Source organism: Piliocolobus tephrosceles, chromosome 1 (genome assembly GCF_002776525.5).
Source record: "Piliocolobus tephrosceles isolate RC106 chromosome 1, ASM277652v3, whole genome shotgun sequence".
Taxonomy (NCBI): Eukaryota; Metazoa; Chordata; class Mammalia; order Primates; family Cercopithecidae; genus Piliocolobus; species Piliocolobus tephrosceles.
Genome location: NC_045434.1, coordinates 69,888,086 through 69,913,399, shown reverse-complemented (window position 1 = coordinate 69,913,399; position 25,314 = coordinate 69,888,086). Strand labels below are relative to the sequence as shown.

General features: G+C 35.6%; 1 protein-coding gene across 15 annotated transcripts in view; it reads right to left on the bottom strand.

The window, feature by feature from the left end:
- Nucleotides 1-25,314, bottom strand: part of RPS6KC1 (ribosomal protein S6 kinase C1) — a 218,062-nt gene that overhangs the window by 132,392 nt on the left and 60,356 nt on the right. For 13 of the 15 annotated variants that reach the window (XM_023203758.1, XM_023203767.1, XM_023203756.1 and 10 more), the window contains 2 exons: nt 21,929-22,022; nt 9,490-9,852 (listed from right to left, as the gene is read on the bottom strand). In XM_023203758.1, the coding sequence (XP_023059526.1) occupies nt 9,490-9,781 (292 nt within the window). In that variant the 5' untranslated portion in view covers nt 9,782-9,852; nt 21,929-22,022. The remainder of the gene's footprint in view (nt 1-9,489; nt 9,853-21,928; nt 22,023-25,314) is intronic. The other 2 variants (XM_023203768.1, XM_023203757.1) reach the window with 1 other exon arrangement.

The following is a 25,314-nucleotide window of genomic DNA, read 5'->3' as shown; positions in this document are numbered from 1 at the left end:
TAGGAAATACCATTCCACACATAAGCCCAGGAAAAGACTTCATGACAAAGACTCGAAAAACATGTGCAACAAAAACACTGACAACTAGGCCTAATTAAACTAAAGAGCTTCTGCACAGCAAAACAAACTATCAACAGAATAAACAGACAACCCATAGAACAGGATAAAATATTTGCAAACTATGTATCTGACAAAGGTCTAATATTCAGAATCTATAAGGAACTCAAATCAACAAGTAAAAAACAACCCCATTAAAAAATGGGCAAGGACATGAACAGACACTTCTCAAAAGAAGACATACAAGCAGCCAACAAACATATGAAAACATGCTCAATATAACCAATCAGTAGAGAAATGCAAATCAAAACCACAATGAGACAGCATCTCATACCAGTCAGAATGGCTGTTATTACAAAGTCAAAAAATAACACATGCCGGTGACATTGCAGAAAAAATGGAATCCTTATATACTGCCGGTAGGAATGTAATTCTAATATACTGCTGGTGGAAAGCAGTCTGGAGATTTCTCCAAGAACTGAAAATAGAACTACTATTCAATCCAACAACTCCATTACTGGGTATATGTCCGAAGATATAAATTATTCTACCACATGCACATGTCTACACATGCACACGTTTATCACAACACTATTTACAATAACAAAGATACGGAATCAAGCTAGATGCCCATCAATGGTGAACTGGATAAAGAAAATATGGTACAGATATACTACAGAATACTAAGCAGCTATTTAAAAAAAAATAAGATCATGGCCTTTGCAGCAACAAAAGATGAAACTGAAGGCCATCATCTAAGTACAGGAACAGAAAACCAAACACTGCATGTTCTCACTTATAAGTGGAAGCTAAAATTCAGTACACATGGACACAGAAGAGAACAGTAGACACTGGGGCCTATTTGAGGGTAGAGGGTGGGAAGACGGTGAGGACTGGAAAACTAACTACCAAATATTACAGTGATTACCTGGGTGACAAAATTATCTGTACATCAACCCCTGTGACACACAATTTACCCATGTAACGAACCTGCACACGTACCCTTGGAACCTAAAATGAAAGTTGTGAAGAAAAAAAAGAAAATGGCCCCAAAAGACTTGCTCAATACAGTGCTGCCACAAAACTTCTATTTGGTTTAAAAAAAAAAAATCTGCAAAGTGCCACAAAGTACAACAAAACAAGGTAAGCCTGTACATAAATGAATAAATATTAGCAATTAAATCCAATGAGATATAAAAAGGATAATGCATATCACAACAAAGTAAAGTTTATTTTAAGCATACAAAAGTTGTTGAACATTCTGAAATCAATCTGTGTGAAGTCTTGGGCCTAGAGGATAACAGTGGTCACCAAATTTCAAATGTCTCCACATAACCTCTAAGAAACAAACAAAAAACCAAGAGTGCAAATAAATCCACATATGACTCATATTTTCAGCACCACTAGGAAACAAAGATACCATGACCTTTGAATTATCTGTAAACAGAAAAACAAACCAAATTACAATAGCACTCCCAGGGCCCCCCATTACAGGCCAATGGATGTGGTGACCAGAGGAAGAAAAGTTTAAGAGATTCCTCGGTGGGTAGGGGAAGGAAGGAAAGAAAAAAAAAAAAAAATATATATATATATATATATATAGAGAGAGAGAGAGAGAGAGAGAGAGAGACTTAAACCAACACAGGTTGGCATTTGATAGTTAAAAAACAGGCTTTGGCTGGGCGTAGTGGCTCACGCCTGTAATCCTGGCACTTTGGGAGGCCAAGGTGGGCAGATCACCTGAGGTCAGGAGTTCAAGACCAGCCTGACCAACATGGAGAAACCCTGTTTCTACTAAAAAACCAAAATTAGCTTGGTGTGGTGGCGCATGCCTGTAATCTCAGCTACCTGGGAGGCTAAGGCAGGAGAATCCCTTGAACCTGGGAGGCGGAGGTTGTGGTGAGCCGAGATTGTGCCATTGCACTCCAGCCTGCGCAACAAGAGTGAAGCTCCATTTCAAAAAAATAAATATATAAATAAAATTTTAAAATAAAAAAACAGGCTTTATAGACTCGAAAGTGAAGAAAATAAAAAGTGAGAGCCTTGGTAAAGCCTTCCTACTGGGGAAAATCAGATATATGGAAAATGAGTGATACCTCTTCAAGATGTGGCAGTAAAAGGCCAAAGGGAAAAAAGAAAATGAGAGAAAGGTCAGGATCCTACAGAAATAAAAGAGAAACAAGACACCAACCCATTCCCCATCATCATCATCCATAATTGCAGAGAAGAGGGTGGAAACAACAGAAAGCAGGTTCTCAAAACTGGAACCCTGCCCTTGTAAGGAATGGGAATAGAAAAAAGCAGACCTGAGCCAGGTGCCATGGCTCACACTGAAGTCCTGGCTTTTTGGGAGGCTGAGGCAGGAGGATTGTTAGAGGTCAGGAGTTCAAGATGGTCTGTGCAACATAGCGAGACTCCTTCTCCAAAGTATTTTTTAAAAGAAAAAGCAGACCTCTTCCACTCAACACTGTTAAAGATCAGAATGATAATTACCTTTGAAGAGGGGAGATGAGGAAGCTTCTAGGGTGCTGGCCAAATTCTGCTCCTTGATCTGGATGCCAGTCACATGTCATGTGTGTGAAAATACATTCAGCGATATGGTTACGATATTTACTTTTCTGTATATATACTATACTTCCGTTAAAAGTTTTTAAAAAAACAGATATCATGCCTGTTCTCTAGAGAATTATCATCTAAGAAACATATAAGAGAACACACATGAACAACCAAAACAATCATTTTTGTTTTTTAACGCCAGGGGAGAAAGGATAATAAACGACACTGTTGGGCCATGACAGATAAGTAGAAGATAACATTTCAATGTGTTTTGCTTGTTTCTGCCTAACATCCCTTCCTCATTTTGATCCACTCCTTCCACATTCCATGGTTATGCTGTTCAGTTCATGCAGTTCATCAGGGATAGCTCTGTCCACCTTCCCAGGGACGACCAAATAACCTATGCCTAATCAGGTTACAAAGACAGAGGTGAAAGCTATGTGACGCATGCCAGGCCAATCCTCCCTGCGGCTTTCATTGGAGCTATGAGAGAAAAAACCCTCTTCCTCCAGGATCCTAAGGACAAAGTCTTTGTAAACCTGGAGCTAGTCGGGGGTTACCTTTCATGCCATGAAGACAAAATCAAACAAGAGAAAGGCGATAGCAAGTACAGGGTGGGAACAGAGACAGGCAAATAAAAAGACAGACCTGTTGGCATTTCTTGAACACCTGAATTGAGCTATATGTAATCATTCATGTGGAATAAAACACTCTTTTTCAGATGGACGAAAACAATGTTTTCTATGTGAGCCTCTTTGAGTTGGTTAGGTTTTTGCTACCTGGAGCTGAAAATCTAGTCTTAACACAAAACCTGAAAGAGAATTACCTGAGTATAGGATAATTTAAAAAGCAACTCTCTTTTCATTTGTGAATATCGAGAACACAGAATCTAAAGTCTTCTCTCTGAACCTATGAAATAGTTCCTTCTGAGTTCTCTGCATTAGTAACTGCTTTCTCCTATTGGCAGACACTTCCTGGATCAATTAAAGAAAGGAAAAAACAGAATGCTGATGAGGAGGGAAGACAGAAGACTAAGTGGCATATTTCAATCATTTCAAATCTCTATTTTTAAAAATCTTAATTAGACTGATTTAAAATGCTTCCTTCTAGCCAGTTTCAAAACAGTTAAGATCTGAAAAGTTCTCAACTAAGGCAATTTATTAAATCATAGTGAAAAGTACACATTTTATTTTAAAACAGAAAAGGCTGCAGAAAATTTTCATGACATTCAGGTCACAGGTCACAACTGAAGGAAAAAATAAAATAAAATAAGAAATATTCTGTATTTGTTTAATACTCCTCCCTATTGAAAAATAAGATCTCAACTTCCACACGGAGACGGATAGAAGGCTCATACCTCAATAAGCCGTCCCTCTTTTCCAATTGTATTACAATGATAAACAAAATACATAAGAGATACCAAAAGGCACAACTGGGTTCAAACTTAAGATAAAAATCTCTGTGGCAAGTGGGATTTATCCTAGGAATTCCAGAGTGGCTCAATATAAGAAAATCAATGTAATATACCACATTAACAAAACAAAGAAGAAAAAAAGCATGTGATTGTTTCAAGTGATGTAGAAAAAGCATTTGTCAGAATCCAACACCCTTGCAAGAGAACATACAGAAAACTAGGAATAGAATAGAACTTCTTCAACATGATAAAGGGCGTCTATGGAAAACCAACAACTAACATCATATTCCATGGTAAGACTGAAATCTTTCCCCCTAAGATATCAGGAACAAGACAAGAATGTCTACTTTCCCAATGTTCTTGTACATTGTACTGGAAGTTCTAGCCAGAGTATTAGGTGAGAAACAGAAATAAAAGCCATCCAAATTGAAAAGGAAGGAAAAAAACTACCTCTATTCTCAGAATTATAATATTATACAGCTGCCCTTCAGTATCCACAGGGGATTGGTTCTAAGATCCCCTAAATACCAAAATTATATGACTTGTTTCCCTTTATGAAACCTAAACTTACTACCTTTTTCATATATCCATCTATTTCCAAAGCCAAAAACTTTATCCTTTGGGTTTCTAAATATTTGAATAACTCTTATTCATGGAATAAATCAATGGTCCAAGCTCCACATAAAGTTATGGTGTTTGAAATATGTCTGGACATCCCTGACAGCCTACCACACATCTACCCAAGAATAAACTATAAAAAAATGGTTTGGTACTGCTTATTATACCATTTACCAGAATGAAAATGTTTGCATCTCTTATCTGAGTATTAATATTAAAAATAGTCTCTCTGGTATTAAAAATACCAATAAAATCTTCAAAGAAATACTGGATATCAACAATATCCAGAAATATATTATGAAATTTCACTCATAATGTATGCAAGAGAAGAAAAGAAGAGGGGAAAGGAGGTAAAAGGGAAGGAGAGGAGAAGGGAGAAAATGAGAGAAGAAGAAAAAGAGTGAGAAGGGCAGGGGGAAATAATGGGGCATTTTTTAAGTGGGGCATCAACATCAAGTTAAGTGAAAAGCAACAGGTATGACTATGGCAGCAAATCTACCAGATATTTTCAACAAGATATACAATACAAAATCATGGGTCCTATTAGCATGCTATTAAGTTAACAGAAACATCTCTTCTTGAAGGGCCATTGCTCAATTTTATTTTGTATTTTTAGAAAATAACCATTTTATATTCCCTATTACAGGGCCAGGTACATACAAGAAATAAATACTTGTTGAACAATCAACTAGATGAATAGACGGCTGAGTGAAAACAAACAAATTGATAGAAGGAAAAATGACAAATACTCAAAATAAGAAAGTTTTCAAATATTCGACAATGGAGAGGATTTCCCACTTCTCCATTTTAAAATGCTAATCTAATTAGGGGGAACATGTGAGAGGTAGTACAGCACAATACGAAGAAGACACGATTTAGGCTCAGAAAGGCCTAAATTAAAATCCTAGCTCAACTTTTACTGGCTTGTGTCCTTGAGCAAATTACTTAATTTATGTAAGTCTTAGTTTTCTCCACCTATAAAACAGGGATCACAACATCTACCTTACAAAGACATCAAACCAGTGCTTTTGGCACCTGGAACAAACTACACAAAACCAGCTCTCAAATCAGCTCTGTAATTCATAATGTAGCCCACAGATGGGTGTCACTAACAATGCTCGCCATCTGGTAGCTTCCTGTTTTAAATAATTATTCTTGCTAACTAGGTGCCAAGCTTTTAGAATCATTATATTAAATGTTTGCACCCTCTAAATGTTGGTGTCCTTAGACAAAGTCCAGTATGGCCAGTCATAGTTCAACTTACAGGGTTCTTTTGAAGATTAAAAATAATGTAAGAAAAATACCTTGTACAGTGACAGGCATGTAATAAATTACTTAAATATTTTATTAATACCTTTATGTAATCCATTTATCACTTTATATTATCACAACGACTCCAATAATCGTATCATAGATTAATATAGATATCATAGATTAATCATATCAGCCACTTTCAGTAATATATAAACAAGATGGACAGGAAAGTGTGATATATATTGCAATATCCTTTTCAAAAATTCAAGTTGATTCCTTCAACTCTGACTTTTGGATTTTCTGTCTTAAATCCATAAAGACCTGAGAATTTAGAAGAGTAGACAGTACTTTCATTCCAAGAATCATTTCTAAAAGGGAGTAAGTGAAGTGTCAGGTTCAAAGAGAATTCAAAGTTACCACTATCAGGGTATACTTATTCTCTGCCGGATGGGCAAAGAGAGCTGTTGCTATTGTGTTTTGCATGTGGTCTCAGCTGTGCAAATATCAGTTAAATAAGAAAAACATCAAGCCATCTTTATCAGACCTACTAACAACCCAGATAAACTTCTTTAGGATGAATAGTTTAGTAACAAAATAACAAACTTTGCCAACCCACAAGAATCTTTGTATAAAGCACTACTTAGCTCTGAAAGATTATTTTCTCTGAATTATCAGATATCCAGAAATACTTTTTATATTATAAGGCATGCCAATCCATGTCAATAAAGGTCGCAAGAACAAATGTTATGAAGAGTTCAATTTAAATGATTCATAGGTTTTACTGGCTATAGAGATATTTAACTAATAGTTTTGTCACCCTAGAACAAATGTCACCCAAGGAAACATCTCTTCTGAGCATAAAGGTCAAATCAAGCTCACAACTAGAGCCCCCAGGTTCCCCAGAAATTGAAGGATAATGTCCATATGTCTGTCAGATGGTGACTAGTATGCTAGTACAGAATCCATGGACTGGAAGCACTGTCCTGACCTTACATTTGACACAGGGTCAAATGTGTAACCAGAAGGACTGAAACAAAGGTTCTTTTATATACTGGTTAAAAATTAGATTTCTATGATTGTGGTTCCCATAGTTTGTCTGAATAAAAATTGATCACATTATGAATAAACAATAAAAGACTAAAATCAATTTAGTCAGTTATTAACTTCTGGAATTGTGACATATTAACAACAGAAACCAATCCAGAGCAGGAATGGATATTGTGGTTTCAAAAAGACAAACATGCATTAAATAGGAGATACATGTTTAAATGGTAATGCTCCTTACAATAGCAGTCTAGTAGGTTTGGTATCAAGTTCTAGTGGAGAAATAATTCACTACCATAATCAGCAAAGTAACTAACCAAATGACACATTATTTGTTATTTTCTGACATGCATCTATAATTCTCATTCTGAAGCACAGATTTTTATTTTTCTGGTGCCATCAAGTGGTAACATTATGAAATGTTCTAAGATTAAATGCAAATAACTTAGAAAAATGTCACACTGACCACACTGATGTGTTTTATTTGTCAATTAAACACCAGTGATGTTTTAGCACATAATTATCTGAAAAGAAATGGAAAAATGTCAGAGCAGAATTTTTTATAACTCATACCGATTTTAAACTCCCAACCTAAAATGAGAGTTAAGGCAAAGAATAAAAATGAATAGATCTTTAAGACCAGAATGCTCCACTAGCAAACAAAAAACCCAACAGATGGCCGGGTGCGATGGCTCACGCCTGTAATCCCAGCACTGTGGGAGGCCAAGGCAGGCAGATCACCTAAGGTCAGTAGTTCGAGACCAGCCTGGCAAACAAAGTGAAACCCTGTCTCTACTAAAAATACAAAAATTAGTCGGGCATGGTGGCACACACATGTAGTCCCAGCTACCAGGGAGGCTGAGGCAGGAGAATCACTTGAACCCCAAAGGCAGAGGCTGCAGTGAGCTGAGATCACACCACTGCCCTCCAGCCTGGGTGACAGAATGAAACTGTATCTCAAAAAAAAAAAAAAAAAAAAAAACCTAACATCATAAAACCATTTGAAAAATAAAAATTAGGATGAAAATGATCTTTCCCTCAAAGCATGAAAACAAGTAACTTCAAAATTAGATTATCAATTAGAAACCTTAAAAGTGATAGCTATTATATAATCATATCAAGATGACAAAATTAATGAGAAATGAATTTAGAATCAATTATTTGAAACTGTGTTAACAGGTTCCAAATAGTTATATCAGCAACTTCAGTAAGACAATAACTAGTGAAAAAAGAAACAAGACTCCAGCTCCTCTTATTGCTATACACACAAAACATTAATAGCTGTTTGATCCTCGGGCCCACCAAAATTAAGTAGCAATTCTGAAATCTGAATTCCCAGTTGAAGATGGCAAATTGAACACATTTCTTTAGCTATTCTCCCTCCAGAAACTCTATTAACATGGCAGTCAAAAAAATTATTTAAGACAAAACACCACAAGGACAAAGAAACTGAGAAGGTACAAAATTTTAGAATATAAAAGCTGCCATGGGAATATAATTTAAAAAAAAAAAAAAAAAAAGGTAGATGGATGAGAGGTTACTAAAAGAAAATCAAGAGAGGTGCCTGATTTACATGGCATGGTAAAACTCTCCAAAAATTCAGGAATTGGTGGCATCAGGAAGTGGGAGTGAAACCTAAAAATAAGAGAAATGGTCAAAATCCTGGTTAAGAAGCAATAGGACCCTCCATAAACAGACAGGTACACCATTTTATAAAACTGAAAGTTTATACTCCAGAAATTACAAAAGGCTTCTGGACTACAGGATACTAGGCATAGTGAGAAGTACTGTCGTTAAAAAATGTTAGCAATACAGGAGACTGATAATCTGAATGGTCCTGACAAATCCAAGACCACAGAAAATGAAAATGATGATTTTCTGTAAATGAAACCACTGGAAGAATGTCAGTATCAATCTTTGAATACTGCATCTAAAAAGTCATGTAACCAAACGCAGAATGCTTCATTCTGCTTCTATAAGGAAAAATTTAAGGGTTAAAACAATAGCTAATATTCAAAAAAGTAAGTTCTATATATACACGTTCGGTTACATTCAGCTCTACATGTCCCACGTCACCTCCATTAATTAAATGAGAATTTACTACAACTACAGAGAACAGAATAGTAGGCAAACCCAAGAACCTTTTACGTTCTTGGTTTAAAAATCCATTTCATTTTGTCTCTTCAGGTCATCAAGAATCTCTGTGAATTACTCCTGAGAGAGATGAAGGCCAGTAAAACACTGCCTTTTCAAGTCAGAAAAGAAAGATTATTATTCATACAAGAGACTTCGAGACATGTTGACTTTTTTTTAATCCTGTTTTTGTGGATTAATTGATTAAAAATAGAGGGTTAAGCACCTCCAATAATGTCTAACATCTCATGGAACTTAAAGTATATACTCATACATAGGTCTTTTAAGCTTCAGTAATTTCTCATTTTCAGTATTATTTCCATAAGACTAAACAGAAGATATATGTATGTAATTTTTTCCCATGTACCAACAAAAGAGCATGCCAAAACATATTAATATACATAAAATCATACCTTGAACACCTTCTAGGAGTAAATCAACTCCCTTCCTATAAAAATCAGAAGCAGCTTCATAGTCATCTTCTTCTTCCTTTTTTAAAGCCAGCTTTATTAATTCTCCTGCTTTCTCCAAATAATCTCTCTTGCCAAGCCTGGGTTTTAAACTGCCAGAAAAGAGGCTACGACTTTCCCGTTCTTCTTCTGTTTTGCTCTGTTCACTGTCAGAAGCAACAGCCCCTAGTGCTGAAGAATCCGAAGAAAGATTGAGACCAAAAGTTCTAATGGGAGAATTTTGATTGGAAGCCATTCCATCATCTAACTCAGCAAGAGAATCCACATCAACAGTAAGAGATACCAGATCACTGTCACTGGAGAAGCCTAGAAATATGATCACAATAGTAAACAGATATTAAATTGAGAATCAGCCAAACAAATACAAATCATACTAATTATTCATTTTTCGTGTTATCCAAGTCAATTTGGAAGGCTGTAATTTACTGATGGAAGTCAGTGCCTAGCAATTTGTTTCGGCTTAGTCCATTCACTTTACTGTCTCTCTGTAACTCTGGAAGACAACTTCTTGCCTTAACCATCAAACTAAAATTGAAGACAAATCTTTATCTAGTTTGGTTGTCAAAAAGAACCTTTACCACAAGATCCTGTAAGCTATTTACAGAAAACTGCTGCCTGTACACACAGTTGCTATAAATAATAGCATTTTGATAAAGGAAAAAGTACTTGAATCTCAGTGCTCTCTCTCTCTCTTTTTTTTTTTTTTTTTTTTTTTTTTTTTTTTTTTTTTTTTTTTTTTTTTTGAGGACAGCACCTTGCTATGTTGTTCAGCTGCACTCCAACTTTTGGGCTCAAGCAATCCTACTTCAGCCTCCTGAGTAGCTTAGACGGCATAAGCCACCAAGCCCAGCTCCAGCTCTTAAAACTCACTATGTGACCAACAGCAGGTTACTCGATAGTATTACTCATTATGCAAGACTTTAAATGAGGAATAGAGTGAATGCATATAAAGCATAATAGACTATCATTATATTATAACTTTTATAACAATTATATAAACAGGTTGAATATCCTTCATCTGAAATGCTCGGGACAGAAGTGTTTCAGATTTCAGATTTTCAGATTAGAGATACTCAACCTGTAACCATATAACAACTATACAATGCGTCCTCAGAAGTGTGCTTTTAGGTAGCCATCCATATCTGGAAAATGTATACTATTTAGCATTTCTTAAAGACTGAATTTTTAGACATTTTATCTTAACTTCTTCTACAAGCTTTTGGAAAGGTATTTTTCCACCTTAGTTTTCAGACAAAAAATAAGTAATAGGTGCTACTGAATTATTTAGCAGTGAAAATTCCTTCTCCTAGTTCATATAACTGACATCATGGTAAACGAGCATGATCTATAATACATATCAAACTTTCTGCTCTCAGGACTGCCTTTTATATTCTTCAAAATCACTGTGGACTCTACAAAGCTTTTGTTCAGTGAATTGTATCTGTGAATATTTATTAAATACCAATATTGATATTTAGAAAAGAAGTCTAGAAATGTTTAAAATAAAGCATTAAAGCCCCATTACATGGTAACATAATTTTTATGAAAAATTACTATATTTTCCAAAACAAAAAAAGTCAGTGAAAGAAGTGGCGTTGTTTTACATTTTTGCAAATCTTGTTAATGTCTGGATTAACAGAAGATAGCTAGACTCTCATATCTGATTCTGCTCACAATCTGTTGTCATATGTTGTTTCGGATGAAAGATATGAAGGAAATGTCACATAGATAATGTAACTGAAAAAGAAACAAGTATTAGCCTTTTCAAATAATTATGAATATTGTTCTCTGATACTACACCAAAACTCAACAAGTGACAGTTTTTTTAAAGCTTAGTTGTAATGTGGAATATAAAATCCTATGAATGAAATTTTTGTTTCTGTTACATTCAGATCCACTGGTCTCTCTTACACACTGAATGGATCTTTCACCTGTGCATGAATTTATAACATCACCCATTGGTCATCCTGAAAATATTGGTTCCCTTAGTTACAAAGATCTTCCAAATGTTGACAGCACATTTCATTATCCCAAAAAATTATATGTCAACATTTCATTATCTACTAATCTCATCAGAAAATTAAAAAGTATTGGGAAACTGTCAAACCCAAAGTGGCAGACAGAGGTTATCGGAAAATCCTAATTTTGAATCGAAAACTCCAATTTTATTATTGGCAACAAATAATATCAGTTGTTTTCCTTGAAGTGTCAGCTAACTTCACTCCCTTTCAAGAAAAAATGGGCTAAATACACAAGTCTGAATAATGACAGTTTGTCAATTGTTCTTTTAAGCAAAATGGTGTCCCATGAAAAAACCAGCTAGTTAAGCTAATGGCTCAAACAACTGCACAAGTGCTTTTCCTCCAGACGACCATGGTAGTTCAGGATGCAGGGTGCTTTATGTATAATTCTCGTTCTTTCACACAGCATATTAAAAAGACAAGTAACAAGGGTTAAGATTAATAAAATTAACAGTTTCTACTACTTAGGAAAAATTAGCATTGGTTTTATAAGTATGTGCAATGAGTACTGTTACAGTTTGGTGACACTGCCTTGATTCATGCCCAAGCACAGCAGTTTCACCTACCATGGCTTTTGCATCATCGGGGCAAATGTCAACATGGTGAAAAGACAAAGAATGTTCTGGCATTATGATCAAAATAGTTTTGCTTTATGAACTCCCTGAAAATATCTCGGAAACACCCAGAGATCTGAAGATTACATTTGAGAGTCAGTGATCTATATCATTAAATAAGATTGACAACAGTTATATAAAAACTAGTTTAGAAATAACTATGAGATCCGCATTCACCACTGAACATTATCTGCCAAGTTTCTCAGAAGAAAAAATTAAAAAGAAAATGATTTCCTCAGGATTATATACTAAATCAAAATTAAAAGTGAATTAGACTATACAATTCTAGATCAGGGATTAGCAAGCTTTTTCTATAAAGGGCCAGAAAGTAAATATTTTAGGCTTTGCTGGCCATATGTGGTCTCTGTCACTACTCAACACTGCTGTTATAGTGCAAAAGCAGCCATAGACAATATATAAATGAATAAGCATGGCTGTGTTCCAGTAAAACTTTATTTAGACATTGAAGTGTGAATTCCTTATAATTTCCCCATCACAAAATCACAAAATCATATTCTTTTAATTTTTTTAACCATTTAAAAATGCAAAAACCATTCTTAGTTTTCAGGCCATACAAAAACAGGTGGCAGGCCAGATTCAGGCCATAGAACACAGTTTTGCCAACCCCTACTTTAAATTCAAATTGCCTACTTCATATCAAATAAAGTAAGTTAGGGTAAAAACATGTTACTGGCCACTAAGCTCAAATTTCCAATCAGCTTTAGATGCCGCTTTGGTACCCTGTCAATATATATCCTCATTTCCAACTTTTTTCAAGTCCTTAGAATGCCCAAAAAGAACAAATTCTATTCCCAAAAAGCAACAGATTTCATTAAACCAACAATCTCAAATGAGATTCATTGAGCCTAGTGAAAATCTTTTCAGTTCTCTGACATTTCAACCATACAGACAGTAACAGTACTTCATAATAAGAATCTTTTATAGCAATCTACAAAGTTATTTACCTATTATCCTAAGAAATATATATAAATTTTATGAGATTTTTCTTAAATCATTTTAAAACATGTTATGTATCTCAATGTAAACTTATTTCCTAAAATGATGCCAATATATAACCTAGCCCATTGAAACTAATAAACAAACAGATAAGGTTGAAAAAGGTTCCGGTTTATATAGCTAATCACAAAAGAAAGGAAATGCTGTATTAGAGATCTCTTTTGTCTGTTCTCTGGTGTCTTGTCACTACAACCTTCACACCATCTATCACATTGTTCTGTTTCATGTTTTGCCCCATTTTTCCTTTTAACAATAACAATAACACCAAAGGGCAAGAGGGCAAAGTTATGTATACTCTGTTTCTTGGCTTTTGACCACAAAAAAACTAGTACCATAGTCATATTTCCTCTTACTTTTCAAATCATATTTTATTAGCAATGAGAATCATAATTAAATGAGATTAGATCAAAAAAGTAAGACGATTAAAATACCTAGAAAGACAGTAAAATTAAGTAAATAAACATTCTATACAAAGTGTTCCTTTTTAAATTCTAAATAATTTCTTAATTCAGCATCTTTAAAAGCAAGCCCACATACACCCCAGCAGATAAAAAAGAGAACTTTTTTATAGCCAAACCAGAAGCAGCAAAGAGAAATAAAAAGACATTTATTTTAACCTTTTTAGAGGACAATTTGCCAATGCATATCAAAAGTGCAAAATTGCTTCTATCTTTCACCCAGAAATTCAGCAATTTATACCAAAACCAATCAGAAATGTACAAAACAGATCTACATAAAAGAATGTCCATCTGTCCATCACAAAAATTAGTAAAAAGGTGGCAATAACAAATTCCTAACAATAGATTATAATATCTCCTTATGATAAAATATTATACAGCTATTAAAATCATTTTATAGAATATTTAATCCTAAAGTGTCTTTTGATATATTATACAAAAACAACAAACTACAAATGAGTATGTATACTATAATTCTACTTTAAAAACAACACACATAGAAAAAAGGCTTGAAAGACACACTATTAACAGTGATTTTCTGTGTATGGTAAGATTATAGGTAATTCTATAATATAGATTTTAATAATACACTTTGTGTATTTAGTAAGCCCTTAAGCTCAGTATCTGAAAGATATCAAAAGAGATGCATCAGGGGCCAATAGTGGGAATTTATTTGAGTAAAAGAAAGTTATACAGACATCATTTGTGAAATATAAAGCTATATGGATCAACCAGCAGCTAGTGCCAAGAATCCCAAACTTAAAAAAGGAGTTAGACATGAGTATAAAGACAGATCTGTTTAAAGCAGGCAAACCCCGGACACCTCTTCCTTGCCCACCTTATTCCTTTAACTCTCCTCTTGAAGTTGCACCTTACCATGCCTGAAAAGCCTAACCCTACCATATCTCCTCGACCATACAATGCAACTAATCATCTTCTAGTACTCACTGGTATCTTTCTCTTCCATATGTAAGCAGTTTCTAAATTCCCTTCTTCTCAATGAAGTATTTTCCATCCAGTTCAAGGAAGACAACATTTAAAAACTCCCTTCACCACCACAGCAATGAATCTTATTTATAAACATACTATATGTAAATATTCAATGCCTAATTTATATTATATACTTAACACATCTGCTTAATACAGTGCTTGTTCAACTCCTAGAAATCACACTACGATTCAACTTACTTTATACAAAGCTACATATAAATATCATACGAAGCGCAAACTAGCTCCCTAAAGCCCAGAAAAAAGTTAACTAGTAAGATACAGGGAGCAACAAGCAAGTGACAGGTTCTCAGTCCAGGTAGGAAGGATACTGTGGATAAGGCAGGGCAACTACTGACATTTGATATAATATAGAGACTATTTGTCAAAAGTTAAACCAACCTGAAGTCAACCCCATACTTAAAGAGGCCCTCTGGGCCATCGCAAGAGTAAAAGGTGCATCCTTCACCAACACCATCAAGGCAAAAACCTAAGCTTTTTTTGGAAGTGATACAAGGGGAAAAAGTCAAAGGTTCTATGAAAGCGTTCTGCCTCCAGGTTCATATCACAGAAATTCAAGTCTCAGGGCTATTAGAGGGCCCCAGGTGACTTGTTAAAAAGCAGCTACAGACATAGGCGTTTATTTAGCATCCCAGTTCACCTACCTACCCTTACCTCTGTGCTTTGAACTGCTCAGAGTAGGGCAGTATAGTGAAATCTGTCTAGGACACCATCTCTGAAAGACAGGCCCCAGGGGAACAGGTTGAGTTGCCATAGAATAAATCTTTATACTATAAACTATCAGAAATCTGTATTTGAAGACCATCTGTAAAAAGAGATCGGTTTCCTTTAGAACAACAGGTGGTCTCTCATGGGTGACTATATATAAAATACATGGCCTCATTATTATTAGCTGATAGCTTTCACTGAGCCCTGAGGTTCAAATATTGCCATAGTCAACAAAAAGGAATTTCTATTTTTCCTAGTAGCAATGACTCATGCTCCATGCACAAAGCAAGTTATCTAGCCAGCAGAACAAAGGTTACCCTAAGGTAGAAGACACACGTATCAGTTTCCATTAAGAAAGAAGCCCTTATAAATATGATTTTAAGTGAATACCAAAATCTAAAACTTAATGCTAGTTAAGATTCCTGTATGTGATTCCCTATTCATCATTTAGTAATAGCTATTGTTACAAAAAAGAACGTTTCCTTTGAAGTTTCACATTTTTATAACGTTCTTGGGTCATGTCTATGGTTCCTTGAAAATGTATGAAAAGAGCATCAGAATATCTCATACAGATCTGGTAAAACAACAAAATGAGCCCAGAAAACAACACAGCAATCTTAATTACAACCCTAATACTGCTATTTTATCATAATAAAGATCCATTGCTTGCCTTCATTTTTTACCAAATGAACTTTGTACTCTGCTACTCTCCATAACTTTCTCTAGCCTCCAGGATTTCAAGTCCATTACCAGTATGCAAGTAGCTCATGCTGAATTTTCTATACCAAATATGCCTTCTCCCTGCCTCCTCTCCATAAAATGGAATCTCTTCATTTCAAAATATAGTTCTGTAAGTGCTATCAAATACCTGGAGTACCTTAGGCACATGGCTAAACTTCTCTGAAATTCAAACTCTGTATTGTAAAACAAGACATTTAAGTATATCATTTTCTAATGATTCCCATAGCATACCATGATAATCTGTTATTTGTCCCACCTAACCCCCAAACTCCTAATATCCAATATTATCCTCAATAGCCCTAGAATTTTTAAGAGTCAATATTTATCATCGGTGTCATGTGTATAAGTTACACACACTGGTACATTCTCATTTGTGATTATCTTGGGGGGAAAAAAATGACCTATTCTTTTTTGTCAAACTCTACTACCAAAGAAAATTCAATTAGGGGCAGAGAATAAAATTAAGTTGGGTAAACAAGCACATAACAGAAAACAGAATCTCTTTCAGCGGAGTATGCAAGAGATATTCTAATATACGTAACACCAAAGGGCCTAGAAAAATGCCAGTAACAAGATTTAGAGTTCTCATGGTGCCACCTAGTGGACATTTGCACTTAATTTTACTTTTAATTTAAATTACTTGCACTTTCTATACATTTACATTTAAATTAATATTTAATACTTTCTATATTTTGTCAGCTTAAACTACACCATGTAGTAAATAGACTTTAAGTTTGTCTTGAAAATAGATTTAGGTTATTAAGTAACCAATCATGTAACAAATATTCCTATTTAAAATAACCTTCCTCAAAGTGTCAAAGTTTAAATCTATTAAATGAAAATAACACAAATAATAAGACATAATAAATGGTATTTTGATACAGATGATTTTTTCAAACTTAAATAACTATACACCTTTCCAATTAGACCAACCAGTGCTTTAAATATAATCAACAGCATTCAATTTAACACAGCTTAATCACAATCTTCATGTCTACACGTGGGAAAGAATTATTAGGTGACTGTAACCACAAAGACAAACTGAGTGATCAGCTTATTGTATGCAGCAGATCTTAAGAACTAATATTCTTAAATGTCTCCTGGAATAACAAAATCTACCCCCACCTGCCATCAAATAAACATACAAATACTGAGCTTAATGTCATTTAAGGGATCCGTTACAAAGACCAGCAATAGATGCTATCCTCAAAATGTACATTTCATTTACTTTAAAATGGTTAACTCAAGACAGTTTAATAGACCCTTTTGTATCTCTACAATTGTTACAATAAGCATTTGGGGAGTTCTTAATCCACAATTTCCAGCCAAAAAAAAGTGGGGGTAGATTTTGTTATTCCAGAAGACATTTAAGTATATTCATTCTTAAGATCTGCTACATCAATAAGCTGATCACTCAGTTTTTCTTTATGGTTACAATTACCTAATTATTTTCTCTCATTTGCTGCATGAACCAGAAAAAATGTCCCTCCTCAAACTGAAAAGTAATGTGTTAGGAAGAGGAAATGACACAGGTTGCCACATGAGACTATACCAACATCCAAGTCTCTGATATCGAGGCCAGCATGGCAGTGAAGCAATCTACGCCCTTCAAAAAGGCCAACAGGTGAGAGAAATATGTCAAGGAGCTCAACTGATAAGCACCGATTTGGGCAGGTTTCCACAAATGTCCTAGTAACTTCATAGCTAAATTTAATTCAAGGAAAAGACGTAAGTTGAAACAGACATAATGGAAATAAGATGTTAGCAACAAATTACATCTTCTTTCATCTTTGAAAAAATATAGTTCAACTTCTTTGAACAAAGGAGATCAAGAGTAACCAGGATTTCATTTTTAAAATGTAAAACAGTATTAACTTTTTGTTTAAAAACCTACTAAATAATTTCCTAATTTTTGATTTCATATTAAACAAAATATATTTACCAGTTTATCACCAAATTATTTTTTTACAAAACCTTAAAGGGGTTTCTCTATCCCATGCTACTACAAAGTAACCGCGATTTTAAAAAACAGGCCAGGCACAGTAGCTCACACCCATAATGTCAGCACTTTGGCAGGCCAAGGCAGGAGAATCACTTGTGTCCAAGAGTTCGAGACCTGCCTGGGCAGCATAGTGAGACCCCCATTTCTACAAAAAATGTAAAAAGAAAAATTAGCCAAGCATGGTTGCGCCTGCCTGTAGTCCCAGCTACTCAGGAGGCTAAGGAAGGAGAATCACTTGAGCCCAGGACATCAAGGCTGCACCCAGCCTGGGTAACACAGTGAGACCCTATCACAAAACAAATAAACAGAAATCCAGATCTTCATGTTTTCCTCAGAAAAATTTCATTTCAAAGTATATTAGGATCTGTCGACTGCATTTTTAAGGTATTAACAAAAATAATGATCACTTCACCTCTACATCTGTTCTCTGAGAAGTGATCAACTTGCCATGTCACTCTAACTGTAACTAAAGAACATTGAAACAGCAGATTATATATTAAGATTTACCCCCTCTGGCTCACTCCACCAGCTAGCTAATTCACAAATATGAAAAATGACAATCCACCATTAAAACACGGCTTAAAACAGTACACTTAGAGAAGTTTTCAAGGGGTGAATCACTTCCTCACATTTTAGCTCTAAATCCAAAACTGAAGCATTTGTCACCACGATCCCTCTAACAACCCTCCATTTTGCTGCATACCTGTGGGGCTTGGCTGGCTGCTGACTTTCCTGCTCTTTTGCTACTAGATGTTCCTCTCCCTGGTTGTCTCCAGAGTTTGCAGACCTTTTGGTATTAAGTATATCTTCCACTTTCCCACTATGCCAAACAACCTCAGGATATTTAAAAGCCATTTTCCCTCTCAAATAACAATGAATTTGCAAGCTGTCTGACACATTGATCTATCTGTATTTATCAACCTAGTATCTTTCCGCAGGATTAATTTGCCAGGCATACAACTTTTAAAGGGAGGGGAGAAAAACAACATAACCATTAACAGCATTTCCAGTTCCATGTTTTTCATTCTTCATGGATCACAGTGTGTTTCAGAGATGGTAACGCAGTTGAAAAACTAAACCGCACTGACAGGATAAAATGTCAACATTCTTTTTAAATGTCATAAGTCGTTTTCCGTGTTTTTAACAGAAATGTTGGCCCCACTTTCTCTCATAAAAGCACATTCCTAAAAGGTAAATACTTCCAAACAAAATACATCTTTTTGAAACTTCAGAGATAAACTCTGAAACAACTGCTTTAGGAAGGGTCACCCTTACAGCTCAATTTGTCTGAGGCTGTCCTGTGTCATGTTCGCGGCCTTGGTATAACTATTCATAGCACTGTCTATAATTCTCAGAAGTGTCCCAGTTTGGACAATAAACTACATGCTGACCCTGGCTTTAGGTTGTGTCTCCTTTAGCATTAACACAGCCATCTGTTCACCTTGAACAGCCATCAATATTTTAGAATACCATCCCAAGCAAACTCATTCCTAATAATTATGCTTCTCCCCTTCTGGCCTAGACTATAGCAAAGAACAGAAAGATCTCTGCAGTGCTTGCATCCATGATTGCCTTGCACTAAAATAGGCTCCTGAGATACCCTTCTCTCACCATGGTTGACTCCCACCTAATAACAGAAGCTTACAGTAGGTATCAGAAGAATATAACTACTCCCGTATCACAAAAACTTTGATTCTTCTATCAAAAAAATAGAGAAAAGAAACATTCTGCATTTCTGACTATTGTACTCTTCATTGAACACTCTCATAATTTTTTTTTTTTTTTAGACGGAGTCTCACTCTGTTGCCCAGGCTAGAGTGCAGTGGTGTGATCTTGGCTCACTGCAACCTCCACCCCCATGGTTCAGGCAATTCTCGTGCCTCAGCCTCCCAAGTAGCTGGGATTACAGGCACCAGCCACCTCGTCTGGCTAATTTTTGTATTTTTAGTAGAGACAGGGTTTCACCATGTTGGCCAGGCTGGTCTCAAATTCCTGACCTCAAGTGATCCTCCTGCCTTGGCCTCCCGAAAGTGCTAGGATTATAAGCATGAGCCACCATGCCCAGCCTCTCCTTCAAATCTTTCTAACTCTCCTACTTGTTCTCTATTGGGTGTCACAGAATCAGTATGGAATCAAGTGGAAAATGTGTACTCCTCTTTCTCAGGAGTAGGGAAACTGAGGCAACAGCCAGCTTAGGTTACCCAGAAAAGTCACCTTCCAAAGAAACTAGTTCTATTAAAATCACATTGGGATCCCAAGTAGGGACTAGATTTTCCAAACCTTCACAAGGATCTCTGATTAAAATAGGTCACAAAAAAGATTATTTTACCACCACCCCCACCAAAAAAAACCCATAATAGATTATAAAGTAAAATTACTGTCAACAATGTTTTTCTATGACCCTGGCAGAATCAGGGTGGAGTCAAAGGTATTGAGAACTCAATGAAGACCCCTGGGCATGTGGGCCCCATGCATTACACAGAACACAAAGTTTAAATAAATAGATGTTAAGTCAATGGAAAGTACAATGAAAAACAATAAAAGCTAACCACTTCTCAATATGGTAGTACCAAAAGAAAAAAAAAGTAAGTGCATCAGCCCACATAATAGATAAGAAAATGTTGCTATTACCAAATCACGATGGAAATTTACTGCAACAGATTTACGTCAGCGTGGCTGCTGCTGTATGACAGAGTACATACTCTCACAAAAATAGCACTACAATGAGATGATGGCTACCTCATCCTCATAAAGCATCCTCCTCCACCATAAATTCTTACTGATAAGAAATACTATTTAATCTATTATTTTACCTTTAATAAACCAAACCTAAGCCAGCTAAAACAAATCTATCTACTTTGATTTTAAAAACCCCTCCTACCCATCCCCAAATCTTTTTTTAATACCGTAACCTTCCCTGGAAAAAAAACTAGTTACAGAAATCCAAAGGCTGAAATGTACATATTTTAATTTTCCTATAAATTCAAGTGTGCCTTAATAGAGGAATAAAACAAGAGATTAACCATTCTTGAATGAAAGTGATTAAAATTTGACTTAGACTCATTTTATCTAAAAACATATCAAAAACACTAAAACTGCCTTAGGGTTTATTCTTTCTGGATAAATGACTAAATCTCTAAAGCCAGTCTTGAAATTAATTGTCTAAAAGTCAGATGCGCTAAAGAAATGAGTAAGGCTTTTTTTCTTTTTTTCTTTTTTTTGAGACAAAGTCTCGCTTTGTTGTCCAGGCTATAGTGCAGTGGTGCAATCTCGGCTCACTGCAAACTCCACCTCCCGGGTTCAAGCGATTCTTGTGCCTCAGCCTCCCGAGTAGCTAGGATTACAGGTGCCTGCCACCACGCCCAGCTAATTTTTCTATTTTAGTGGGGACAGGGTTTCACCATGTTGGCTAGGCTGGTCTCAAACTCCTGACCTCAGGTGATCCACTCGCCTCGGCTTCCCCAAGGGGATTACAGGCATGAGCCACCATGCCCGGCCAGGTAAGGCATTCTTACACTAGACAATACAAATTCAGAACTACTCATTACACATTTCATCACCTCTGAGATGCCATTAATTGGAGGATTATTTTATATACCACTAAGACAAAAAGCTGTCAACTAAATATGATATCAATGACCCAATATCATGTACCCAATATCAGTGACAGTAAAATGTGAAGAAAAAAAGGATCTTAGAGTCAGTGAAATACCCTCAAATTCCTATATACATCTGTGTTTTTGCAATGCAGATATGATTTATAGTCTTCTGCAATCAAAACCTTCGAAATGCAAAAAAATTAAAATCTCTTACCTTCCGCACTACATTCAGGAAAGGTATCAATGAGGGAATCTGAGTGAGCTTCAGCAGGACCAATTAACTCAGAACTATCACTAATTATTCCACCCTAAAAAGATAAGAGCAATTGTGCTTCATTAGCATTAAGAGCATAAACAATACTAAATTAAAAATAGTTATCCCAATTCAGTATGTGTAAAAATTTACAGAAACGACTATACTAATCTATTAAACTAGATGACAAGTGTTTTCAAAAAAATCAATAGGTATATCAATATTGGCTCATCGACTGTAACGAATGTACTACACCAACCCAAGATATTTAATGGCAGAAACTGGGGGCTGCGGGGGAAGAAGAGATACATGAGAAAACTCTGTACTTACTGCACAATTTTTCTATAAACCTAAACTGCTCTAGAAATAGACTATTATTTTAAAATTCAATAGGAATATTATCATGTTTATAATAATATGTGGTTTTTTATAAAAGTATATTATGTTAATTCTACCCAAGTACTCATTAAGCAAATGCAGAAGAAGAAAAAAAAAAAACACGAACTAAAGAATATTGTTCAGTATCCATGGGGACTGGTCATTTCAATTAGTGATAAAGGATGGTCCATCAGGAATTCATTGAATTTTATCAAATTATACCCTACAACATATCACACAGCACCTCAGGTGATCTGAGAAGCCATTTAAAGTTTGAGAACCACTTGTATACAATATAGGTAAAACTAAAAAAAAATTAAGGTACTTTCAGTAGAGATATTTTTTAAAGATATAAAAAAATATAAAATTGATTTCTCTATGTGGCCATCATTTTAATTCCCTATTTAGGTTTGCAAATTCACGCCTCAAAAAGTTATCTTACTCTACATGCAGCTAGAGAATGATACCATCAGACAAGTAGTGGTGGTATGATGTTGTGCTATGGCTTTATGAAGTGAATGCTCCAATCACGATATAAGAGCTTATAATCCTTAAATAATTAAAACAATAGCTCGGCCGGGCGCGGTGGCTCAAGCCTGTAATCCCAGCACTTTGGGAGGCCGAGACGGATCACGAGGTCAGGAGATCGAGACCATCCTGGCTAACATGGTGAAACCCCGTCTCCACTAAAAATACAAAAAAAAAACTAGCCGGGCGAGGTGGCGGGCGCCTGTAGTCCCAGCTACTCGGGAGGCTGAGGCAGGAGAATGGCGTAAACCCGGGAGGCGGAGCTTGCAGTGAGCTGAGACCCGGCCACTGCACTCCAGCCTGGGCAACAGAGCCCGACCCCCCCCCCAAAAAAAAAAAAAAAAAAAAAACCATAGCTCTTCTGCTCCTTAATATCTTCCCTTCTACCTTCTACCAACAGTTCTATCCCTCCAAACACTACTAACAGAATAATAAAGCTCAAAAGAATTACAAGCCCCCATTTCCTCTCTACTTCAGCACAAAAAAATTCAATGACTATCTTTTTTTTTTTTCTTTTTTTTTTTGAGACGAAGTCTTGCTGTCTCCCAAGCTGCAGTGCAGTGGCGTGATCTCGGCTTCCTGCAAACTCTGCCTCCCAGGTTCACGCCATCCTCCTGCCTCAGCCTCCCGAGCAGCTGGGACTACAGGCGCCCGCCACCACGCCCAGCTAACTTTTTTGTATTTTTAGCAGAGATGGGGTTTCACTGTGTTAGCCAGGATGTTCTCGATCTCCTGACCTCGTGATCCGTCCACCTCGGACTCCCAAAGTGCTGGGATTACAGGTGTGAGCCACGGCACCCGGCCATCAATGACTATCTTTACCTAATCAGAAGTCCCTTCTCTGTCAACTTAATTTTAAGGAATAGAAATTGGAAATGGTCCCTCTCAAATTACCAAATTTTACTTCCCTGAGTGTTATGTGAACTAAAACTTTAAAAATGATTATTCTCTTTAGGAACAATAATTTGTATTACTTTATTCTGCCCTTTGTTACAATATTCAGATTACAGCTTACATTTGAACTTTTCTCCAAAAAGAGTATTGTAGACTAAGTCATCTTTTAAACAACATCCAAACCAAATCAAGATTTTCGAGTATTCTAGAGAATGTTAAAAGACAAAATAAATTTTAAAAGAAAGTATCTTTCAACTATTAACTACCTCTTCCACCACTAGGTATGCGATTTAAGTTACCTACCTATAAAATGTCTTCTAAGACATTATTTTATTTCACATATTTCATGCAAAATAAAAAATACAAAGTATTTACAACAATGTAGGCACTCAATAAATGCTATTAGTCGACATAAGATCTTCCTGTAAGATAAAATTTTAAATGCAAAAAGAGTATCTATTGTAGACTAAACCATCTTTTAAACAACATCCAAACCAAATCAAGATTTTCAAGTATTCTAGAGAATGTTAAAAGACAAAGGTAATTCTAAAAGAAAGTATCTTTCAACTATCAACTACCTCTTCTACCACTAGGTGTACGATTTAAGTTACCTACCTATAAAATGTCTTCTAACTAAGATGTTATTTTATTTTACATATTTCATGCAAAATAAAAAATACAAAGTATTTAGAACAATGTAGGCACTCAATAAATGTTTATTAGTTAACATAAGATCTTGTAAGGTAAAATTTAAAATGCAAAATGTTTTAGCTCATAATCCTAAATATTTTATTTACCTAGTTTAATAAACACTGTTATAAAAAATAAATAGTAAAGAACAAATATTTAATGAAACACAACAAAAACCATTATACAGGAACTAGAGGGATGTAGCAGTAAAATAATGCCACAATTCTAATTTTAAATTTCTAATTCAAAAATAACCTTTTGGGTGTTTCTGACTATGCAGTAAAAAAATTTCACAGAAATTTTGGGATACATAGTATCTCAAAGTTTTTTTGTCAATGAAGAGTCTAACAGGGAAGGACTTCTGGTATAGTGAAGTTAGGAGATCCAGCAAATGCTTTCCCCAAAAGGCAATTATAAATCTGGAGAAATCTGTCAAAACCACCATTGAGGGCTCTGGAAATTGACTAAAAGCATAAAACAAATGAAACAGTGGCTAGTAAGAAACTACGGAACCACAGGTAAGAACTATGGAAGTCTGTGATGTTCTTGCCTCGGTTCTTCCCAATCCCCATGCCAGCTGGGTGGTGACAGTAATTACATAAAGGCAAGGCAAGTCTTGAAAACCAGCAGGTTCACTTTTGAGGAAGCTAACATGATTTGGATTGAAGTACAGAAAAAAATAAAAATCCACCCCAAATATTATTGTCAATAATAGTAGCAATCTCAGGGCCAAATATATAGCAAAGAAAAGTGATGGCTCAGCACGCCTTAAGCTGCAGTCAGGAAAAGACCAGACAGCAGGGAGATCCAGAAAAATAACATAGCCATGGGGGTCTTCATAAAGCTCACTACGCATC